This window comes from Grampus griseus, assembly GCF_964374135.1.
Source record: "Grampus griseus genome assembly, chromosome: 7".
Lineage (NCBI taxonomy): Eukaryota > Metazoa > Chordata > Mammalia > Artiodactyla > Delphinidae > Grampus > Grampus griseus.
In genome coordinates this window covers 76781773-76792433 of record NC_139001.1, presented here as the reverse complement: position 1 = coordinate 76792433, position 10661 = coordinate 76781773, and the positions used below count along the sequence as shown (strand labels likewise).

The 10661-nt window shown below is 42.8% G+C and overlaps 1 protein-coding gene across 1 annotated transcript; it reads right to left on the bottom strand.

Moving 5' to 3' along the window:
* Nucleotides 1–10107: 10107 nt before the first annotated feature.
* On the bottom strand, nt 10108–10437 carry RPRM (reprimo, TP53 dependent G2 arrest mediator homolog; the record flags this gene model as incomplete). Its single annotated transcript, XM_082658901.1, has 1 exon — nt 10108–10437. The coding sequence occupies one exon, from the start codon at nt 10435–10437 to the stop codon at nt 10108–10110; it is 330 nt and encodes a 109-aa protein (XP_082515027.1).
* Between the last annotated feature and the right edge of the window lie 224 nt (nt 10438–10661).

Here is a 10661-nt window from a genome sequence, read left to right as displayed (position 1 = left end):
GAAATGTTAAAGGGATTTCTCTAAGTGGAAAAGAAGAGGCCGCAAATAGAAATATGAAAATTATAAAAAGAAAATTTCACTGTTAAAGGTAAATATGTAGTAAAGGTACTGGATCAACCACTTATAAAGCTAGTTGGAAGGTTAAAAGTAAAAAGTAGTAGAATCATCTATATCTACAATAAGTAGTTAAGGGATACAGAAAAATAAACATGTAAAATATGATGTCAAAAACATTAAAGGGGAGGGGGTGGGCAGTAAAAATGTAGGGTGGTTAGAATGTGTTTTAACTTGAGATCATTGACTTAAAATTATATACTATAAAGACACAGTAATCTAAACAGTGTGGTACTGGCATGACAATGGACACATTGATCAGTGAAACAGAAAAAAAGAGCCCAGAAATGAACCCACACCCATATGGTCAATTAATCTATGACAAAGTATGCAAGAATATACAATGGGGAAAAGATACCCTCTTCCATAAATGGTGTAGGGAAAACGGGATAGCTACATGCAAAAGAATGAAACTGGACTATCTCTCACACCACATAAAAAGTAAACTCAAAATGGATTAATGACTTAAATGTGGAACCTGAAGCCATAAAACTCCTAGAACAGCGGTCCCCAACCTTTTTGGTACCAGGGACCGGTTTTGTGGAAGACAAGTTTTCCACAGACCAGGGTGTGGGCAGTGGGGACATGGTTCAGACGGTAATGCGAGCCATGGGAAGCGACACATGAAGCTTCACTCGCTCGACTGCCGCTCACCTCCTGCTGTGCGGCCAGGTTCCTAACAGGCTGTGCAACAGTTCTGGTCCGTGGCCCTGGGGTTGGGGAACCCTGTCCTAGAAGGAAACACAGGCAGTGAGCTCTTTAACATCAGTCTTAGATGTCAAATATTTTTCTTTGGATCTGTCTCCTCAGGCAAGGGAAACAAAAGCAAAAATAAACAAACTAAAAAGCTTCTGCACACCAAAGGAAACTAACAACAACATGAAAAGACAACCTACTGAGTGGGAGAAGTTATTTGTAAATGATATATCTTATAAGGGGTTAATATTCCAAAATATACAAAAAGCTCATACAACTCAGCATCAAAAAAAAAAAAAAACAAACAAATCAATTGAAAAATGGGACCTGAATAGACATTTTTCCAAAGAAGACAAACTTATGGCCAACAGTCACATGAAAAGATGCTCAACATCACTAATCATCAGAAAAATGCAAACAAAACCCAAATGAAACACCACCTCACACCTGTCAGAATTGCTATCATCAAAAAGACAACAAATAAGAGATAAGATGAGCTTTCCTGTTGTGATGAGCCATATGAGAAACACACTCCTAAACACCAGTCTTTATGGTTGATAGATTTCCTCTCTAAGCCCCACCATCAGCTCCTCTTCCCACTTGTGAATACGAATGAAAAGGTCCACTCATACAAGTCTCATGGGAGGAGAAGACACTTGCAAAGCAGCTAGTCACAGTTAGCAAGGTAATTTCCCTAAGTCAGAAGTGTGGAGCAGGCAGAGCAGCTGGGAACCCCCCAAAATGAACAATGACAGTTCAGTTTCTATACAGATAAGAAAGCTAAGCCAACTGTCTGGGTTAGAGTGAATTTATATGAGGGACAGTTAAGGAAAAGAGAATAAGGAAGGATTCAAAGAAACGTAATAAAAATATCACATGTACCTATAGGGCAGCAGCATTTCCAAGGAAGATGGGTCATGGCAGAGGCTTCATCAAAGTGAGTTTGTCAGATCACCTTGGGAAATGCTAAATATTTTCTCTATCCCATGGAGAGTCATGAAGCCTAGAAGAGAGATCCTGCAGCAAATGAATCTGCCTAGTTTTGTCTAGTACTACTTTATCATATTAAAGATACTTTTTAGCACAAAATTTACCATCTCATCTTGAAGACATTTTTATGCCTTGTCAGGTCTATGGAGGGCAGATGATTTTATTCTCATAAACGAACAGAGATGTCAGATAACTGGTAGAAATTCATATCACCAGGTACAAGGTGGTGGCAATGCCTGTCCTCCAAATCCAGGTTGTTTTCCAGGCTCTTAGAACATCAGCTCAGACACAGAGACTCTTGGAAGAAATTATAAAAGGCTTCTGAGCCTTGCTGGAAGACAGTTGACAGAATAAATAGAGTAAATAATTTTAAAAGGAATACTAAATTAAGAGTCAAAAGATGCAGGTCCCATTACTGGCTTCACCACTGGCTACTGCTTCTTCTAATAATAGAATCTCTTTCTCATGTAAGCACTCGCGGCCTTGTGGTTTTACTCCTTGTGGAAGTTGAACTGACTCCATTTCCCCTTGCTATCTCCCCTCTCACCACATGGGTAGTATTGGCTGAGCACACCCTTTTTCTGGCACCTACCTCAGTCACAGAGATTTCTTCAGGGATGGGTACATGACCCAAACAGGCCAGAGTTTGCCCAGGAAAAGACAATGCTATGGTTGTTAGCATATGCTATGGTTGTTAAGCTGGTATAATATGGTAAGATGTGAGTGTGAGTCTATCGGAATCACTTTTATTCTTTTCTTTTTCCTGCCATGTGGAAAGAGCTTTACTGAAATATGGAGAGAATGGAAGAATCTGGTAACATCATATATCAGCTTTTCAGACAACTGAAGCACCTGTATCCTTGGACATGGGAGTCACAGAAGTCAGTAAATTCAGTTTTTTTTTTGTTTTTTTTTAATTAGCTTGAATTGGGTTTATGTTGGTTGCGACCCAAAGAATCTTAATTAATCCAGCCCATATCTCGCTTGAACATTTCATGAATTTAGAAGATACTTATGTTACTTAAAACAAGGAGAGATTATTTTCTTAGAAAGTTCATCTATGAAGTTAGGGAATTTCACACTTGATCCTTTCGTTAATTATTCATTCATTGAAAATTCCTGGTAGGGGCAGTGAATAGAACACTCATTCCCAACCTGAATTTGTAGAAAAATATAAGTAGCCTCCAGAAATTCATTTGCAGCATTTTCTTCCAGCCTCCACCTTCATGTTCATCTTGAGCTTGAGTATGTAATATACAGTGAGCCTTGTGTATGCTGCCTAAAGACAGGGAAAAGTCAAATTAAGTTGAGTAGGTCAGATCCCCCGAATCAATATAGAGAAGAATGGAGGGTACTTCATGTGTAAGGGGAAAAGTCACAAGTGTGCATACATACAGCTGGCTCACACAGCTGGATCTCCAAGGACACATGGGCGCAAATCAAGCAGAAGATCGGATGGAAACGTAGAAGGCCCCTTTAAATTCCATGATACTTTGCACTCAACTTCCAAGATCTAAGTTAGTACCCAGTGCAGGGTCATGCCAAATGGACACTAAATAATACATATTTATTGATGATAAAGATAAGAAGATCTGGCAAGGCCTCTTTGACCTCTGGGTATAAGAAAACTGAGCTGGCTAACAGGATGCTTGCAATTAGTCCAAGACTTTGCAGAGTAGAAGAGAGAAATGGAGAAGGAATTAGCAGTCTTCCACGTTCTGCTCACATTGCTGAGCTCAGTAGTCTTTGATCCTTTTAGTAAGTCCTCTAAATGTAAAAGTTTTTAGTCACTGTTTTGAGAATTTAGAATCTGCCTGTCAATTTCTAGAAACTTGATAGGTTCTTTTTGTTTTCATCGATCTTCTTCAAATTTAGGGTCCCTTCTCCTTTCTCTTAGCTTAGCGTTTAAAGATTTTCAAGCTTGTACAATATATTATCTTTGACTTTTCTGTTCCTTGGGGATTTAGCTTCTTTTTCTTTCCAATTCTTAGATGAAGATTGAAACATATATCTCAAGATATAGATGTATTGTAAGACTCCAGGCACCTTCTATAAATCTTATTTACTGAACATTTTGGGAGTATTTACTTGCAACTTTTTCTATGCATTGTTTTGTAAGCAAGTAAATAGTGTAAAACAAAGAACTGGGGAATATGTGATGCTTACATTTAGTCTGCAGCGAAATGGATGTGTTTCATCGGTATACAATACGAGAAACACAGAGTGTGAGTGTGCGCATGTGCGCCTGCCTCAATCAATACTATTTAAAATATGAACTACAAGATCCCGCTCAATTTATAGGAAAATAAATAAAGCCAAAGAGACACTCTGTATCCCAGAGGGATTCTTTTCCCAAAGCAATCAGACATCAGGAGTTTTGGTCTGATAAAAATCAATGACTCTTTCAGGGCAGTAGATCTTTAGATGTGAGTCAGGGAAGGAGTACATAATGAGAGAGGAATTGGTGAGGATAGAAGGCAAATATGAAAAAAAATTGATAAGAGAAACTGTAACATTGTCTCACTGTCATTAACCATGTCAGTGCCTGGGCTATAGCATAATTACATAATTCCAGACATAGTAAATAGAAACAGTTTATTTATTATTTGACTTTGTGGGTAGATCATATGCCTTCCCTTATGTGTGTTTATCTGTGCCTGTGTTTCATGGCTCAAATGAATAGAAATCATCTCATTATTTTTAGTAATAAGTTGTACCACATACACATGGGTACTTGACAAATATATCTAATTGTTTGAATTACAAGTTCAAATCATATTACTATCTAATAGAAATCACTTTTAAAATGGGGGCAGGGCAGACTTTGGTTCCAACATTATCCCAGATCGTTTGACCTTCTATATATTGATCACTCTGTGCTTGCATTTACCCACACAGAAATATTCAGCAACCGAGCGCTTACATGTATTTAGGAAACTATTTGCCCATAATCCCTTCAAAGTCTATATAAACAGTCAAATAAATGAAAATATAACTTGTTTATTCTCATTTCGGATGGATTGTTATTTGAGTTGGAAGTAAGCCACTGTTTACAAGCTTACTGAGGAATATTTTAAAATACATTTAGTTATCCTTACAATAATAGTCCTTGTAGAGCTCCCCTCTGGTATATTCTGAATTTCTCAAATATAAGTAATAAATTTAGATTATTCTATTATGATCACCAGAAATGTTACATGACTTGCTGGTACTATTATATACTTTATTTTCTCCTGAACTATACTTTGCAAGAATTTTAAAATCTAAGCTGATGTTATAAAATTAATCCTGGACTTTTAAACATTTTAAGCATTTAAAACAATACAAAAATATCTGGAAAGAAGGACAGAGTGATATTGGCTATGAAAGCAGTTAACCATTGAGCCTTTAAATTCAGACATTACGTAACTATTACTACTGTTGGAGCGGAGTTTAAAACATCCCATTTGAGCTATTGTGCACATACCTAAATGGAATTTGGCAGGTGGGTAAAAGATGTATTGATTCCTGTTTGGGGTATTGCTATAGACTTACTTCTTCAACAGGCTTTCAAACTAGATTTGAGTCTTCCAGAACAAACTGAACCCTGGAATCCTTTCCTGGCATTGCAGCCCCCAAAGTGACAAGTCTAATAAGCCAGGGCTAAGGAAGGCTATAAACTGCATGCGAAACAGCTGTTGTGTGCTCTTGCAGAAGCTCAAAGGGAAAAAAAACGCTTTGAGGGAGAAAATATGGCTGTTAATTAATCTTCGAACACCCAAAAAGTTTCTATAAACAACAATGCATATTAGTCTAAATGTATATGGACTTAGAGGAATCGTTTGTTGATTATGTGCTCCCCGATTCACCGGGCTTTCCTTTCATTGCTTCGTCCAGTGACAACACAGAGATCTGGGATATTTAAGGCACTGGTTAGATGATGTGTGATCTGTCAGCATAGAAACTGCTGTCTACCTAGGCCTGGCTAGGTGTCTGAAATTTTGCTTTGGCTATTGTACATAACATCCCAAGTTGAGGAGCACTTGACTTTAGCGGGAGGGTGTTTCCTACCTGAAGGACCAAGATTGGAATGACAAAATATATTCTAAGATACCTATTGAAATGAGCTAAGAAACATCTTAAGAGACAAGGAAATATTAAACAAATTAATTCAATAGAATCACTGAATAGGAGTATCCTTTTATACATAGAATCTATCTTCCTCATTTTAGGGCTGATGCCACTCAGTTATTTAGAGACCGGAACCAAACTTTGTTACATCATAGGCCAGTATGCTTTTTCCTCCCTCACTCAGAATTAGTGTAAGAAGACACAGTAACAGACTGGCCCAGGATCCAATGAGAAGCCAGCATGGCTTGAAAATCAGAAAACAGGCACAGGGAGCCTTAGACTTAATACAGTAGTGTGACCTTTATGCTTAGACTCCCTCAAGCAGACTTGAAGGTGTTCAACGCTCAAGTCCTTATACATTTTCAGAGAAAGTGGGAAGATTCATAACAACAATCTTAAGAAAAATAACATTTAGTAACAACTGGCTAAGCTACTTATGTAGAGGCCACCCAATTAGGCTCAGAGGCATCAGTGGCTATCTGCACAGCCTGAGAGGGGTTACAACCCTGCTAATCCACTTGCTGTGTCTCAGAAAAACCTCTCCCTGTTTCTGCTGTATTTCCAGAAGGGTTTCAGGAAGTATCAGATGCCTCCCCATGGATCACATGCCAGATCCAGCAAGCTTTTACAGGAAGCCATCTCTCTCTCTCTCTCTCTCTCCCTCTCTCTCTCTCTCTCTCTCTCTCCTCTCTCTCTCTCTCTCTCTCTCTCTCCCCTCTCTCTCTCTCTCTCTCTCTCTCTCTCTCCTCTCTCTCTCTCTCTCTCTCTCTCTCTCTCTCTCTTCTCTCTCTCTCTCTCTCTCTCTCTCAGGACTTCCCACTAATTACTGACCACATGGTGGACTTAAGTGTGGGATGATAAAATCTGCCTGTTTGCATCTATCCCTCTCAATTCCCAGTCTCTTAAGGCTGACATTGTTTTCTTATATGAAACCCAGAAAGTGACTTTTAAAACTTACTTTCCTTGTAGCACATCTGCGGGAAAGGATCAACGTGCCATAAACTCTAGGCAGGATTTAAAAGTTTCATTTAATGCATTTGTTATGATCAGGAAAAAAAGACAGTCAAAGGCAGAGTGAGACAGGGAGTGGTGTAGGGCCTGAGAAAGTGGTTGCCGTGTGGCCACTGGGGAACAGGGAATGTAAAAAGCTTCTTGCACACATCGCCTCATCTATAAAAACCAGAACCACTTGGCATCTGTCTAAGTAACAAATGGATCTAAGGGCTGTCGAGAAGAGTTGCCAGGAAATGGTCCCCAGGGCTATGATATTTTCAGATCATGTGCATTTCCCTATAATGCATAGTTCATGGATTACAGAACTCTGTTCACGTGTCTTTTCTATCTAAGGACTAAATTTTGCAGGTTATGATTTGTCTGACTATCACAGTTTCTGGTGGTAAGAGAATAAATCTGGATAGTTGAGATAAGGAGAAACTGTAAATTTTGCTTTCGAGGTGCAGGGAAGAGGAAAGCAGTGTGAAGAAGTATTAAGAGGAAAAAGGATGGAGAGTGATCATAGTGATAGTGGAGATAAAGAGTATTAGTAGAGGAAAGAGTAGTAGGGGCCTTGGGCAAGCCCCTCTCTCAACTTTCAGGAATTTGGCTTTAAATGGAAACCTCTGTTCTATACGAACAAATACAAATTGACCTGTAGGTTTGAGAGCTTTCTGTGTCTGACATTCACTGTAAGCAGGTACCTTGTACTCAGCAGACCACAATGTAAGATTCCTACACATACACTCTAGCTGATTGGTTTTTGATCCCAAATCAGTTTCCACTACAGCACTGTGGGCTAATAAATCTGCGGGAAGATGAGACCCTCAGCAAGACATCACAGCCACAAAAACCAAAAACTAAAACAAAACCAAAAAACTGAGTTTAATTTTAAAAGTCTGGTTTGTCCTTGAGTGAACTGGTTGTTCTGCTTTGTTTCTTTCTTTGAAATATGGAGGCCACAGAAACTGTCTACAAAATAAGAAGTCTCCATTCCCTATCTTACTCATTAAAAAAGTAAACTGCTTTCCACGACTCACTCTTGACTACACGTTGACCCTGCTCCCCTGCCTAGACAGAAGTAAACAAGCAAATGCTTACCTGCTGAAAATACAAGAACAATAGGCAAAACTTCAACATCCTTGCTTTTGCAAGCCTGATATCTATTAAAAACCATTCTAGGTCATAATTCCTGACAAGATTTACTTTGGGAGTGGAACAGACACTTTATAGCAGACAGGATGTCAAAGGACACTCAAACCTTTCGATCCCAACCCTTGAGTCACTGACATTGTTTATACCAGTTGTGCCTCTTCCCAATTAAATGGGACACTTCGTTGCTTTTTTAAAAAATTTTAGTCCATCTTATATCTGCTATTGTGAAGCCTTTAATTGCTATAGCATAGTAGAGGATTCTTTATATTCTTGAAGATATTTAGGATCCTACCCCAGGTGTAAAAATAAACTGCTCAAAACCTCTTGTCAAGTTTAAGCTTGAAGCTACTGTATCCTTTGGGTTATTTTCACATGCACGGTTTTCCAGGCTCTTCTTTCCAGATTCCCTTCAATTTCTGAGCCCAAAGACCATCTGTAGCTCCCTCCAGCCCAACTTTCCCAGTTTCCCAGTTTTAACACACATCTCCTATATTCAGGACCTCGGCTAACTCCTCTGAACCTTTTTGCCCGGCCTGGGGCTGATAACCCAGGCCGGGTTTCTCTTTTAATACCGCCCTTTAGCTAGAAACGTAATATGGCAAAGACAATGCATGTCTTGTTTTAGTAACAATGGTTTACCCCAGGGAGAATTAGCGTCACTATGTACTTTAGGACCTACTTTTCTTCGGGTTTTTTTTTTTTTTTTTGATCAGCATCCTGACGCCGTCTTGCTGACGTTGGTCAGGGGAAAGATGCCCTCCCTGAAGGCTGGACAAGCCGTCTCTTCCTTTCATTAGCGGTGTAACCCTGTGTTCCCACCGGAGCCCTGCACGGAAGTGTCATCTTCCCGCGGGGGCCTCCCGTCGTCTCGCCTGGCTCAGAGAGCTGAGCCTAAATGAAATATAAAATATTAACTGTAAAGGAAAACAAAGGATGCTGCCTCCAAGACGGCTCCTGTGCCTGCGGCTTGGCCATGTCTCACTCGTCCCTGGGCCTCTCTGTCTCGCTCCCACCCTCGTCCCTGCGTAGGATCCACGAGTTGAATCGCAGCTCTCCAAAGAGAATTCCACCCCGAACCGGTAACCCGAGTCCTCACCGTCGCCCGTTCCCTTCTGCCGGGAGCGCAGAATGACCACCAGGAGGCCAGGAACAAAACACTTAAATGTTGCATTTATTAAGGAAATGTTAAATAAGCCGGGGGGGGGGGGAGTCAAAACGGTGTCACGAATGTCAAGAGCACTTTTGTGGCATAAACCGTGCAGTCACGAGCTCGGAGTTCTATTCCGAGTCTTTGTCCCGGGGCCAGCTAGAGGGCCAGCCCCTCCCCCCGCCCCCCAAAGACCCAGTTGGAAATGCATGAAAAGAAACAACTCACCCCATTCACAGGCTCCCCTCCCCCCACCCCTTCTCCCAACACAAAACTCTAACCCCCAGGCAGGCAAACAGGCCACTAGGGCGGAAAAAGACTTATCAAATATTTGTATTCAAGCAAACAAACACAAGATCCCTTAAAACGGCACGTTACAATCAATCAAAGGTATTTATCGCCCTTCCTGCCAGGGCTGGGAGGAGCGGGAGGGAACGGGCGCGAAGCCGGACACGGATTTGTGTGTCCCCGTTAGTTCGGTTAAGTGGAGTATACGCGGGTCACTTTTCCAGTCACCAGGCAAGCGGTGCCGTTGGTCTCTCCCTGCCCGCCCTCTCCACCTGCCCCCAGAGCTTGGCCCACCTGCGGGTGGAAAGGGGCCTTGGCCCGGCCGGTGTCCCCGCATCCCGCGCCAGCGGCAGCTTCCAAAGTTCTGCGCCCCAATCGCCTTCTTCTTGCCACTTGCTGCTGGAGTCCAGAGTCAGGGCTCTCTTCTATAGCCAGGCCTGGGGACTTTCAGAGAGCCTGCGAGAAAGCGGGTCGCTTCATCCCGAAAAGCAGAAGTCGAGAGAAATAATTGACTCCGACAGGTTTGCTTCGCCCAGTCTGGGATGGTGAGGGGGCGCGGCCCGGCTGGTGAAGTGGGGAGGCATGGGGCGGCTGCCGCGGGGGCCGGGGGCCGGTCAGTAGGGCCCCACGACCACCGCCTCCACCTCCTTAGACGGTCTCCGGTCCTTCACTAGGAAGTTGATCATGCCCTCGGACTTGATGAGGAGGTTGCAGCCAAGGAAGAAGATACCGAAGACCACGGTGAGCGAGAGCACGCACATGACGGCGATCTGCACCACTCGCATGATAAACAGGCTACGCTCGTCCGGGCCGCCCTCCGCGAAGCCGTCGTCGGTCACCACGGATGCCTGGGTGCAACAACGCACGGCGCGCTCCAGCGCCTCACTGCTGTTGGCTAGGAACAGGCCGGCCACATCGGTCTGGTTGCCCAGCGCCGGATTCATCGCGGGAGCGGGCGGGCACCTCGGGAGGCGCGAGTCCGAGGGGTGGGAAGGCGGTGGCGCGGGAGAAACAGGTGAGCTGAGCGCTCACTTGGCGGACTTGCGCGCGCGGGGACAGCTCGCTCTCTCCAAAGTCCCCGGGGCCCTGGGAGTTTCCCCGGAGCCTTTCCGACGAGCGCCGCAGCCTTGCTGGTCTGCGCCGTCTGCTCCTGCCCGGGCGGCGCTCG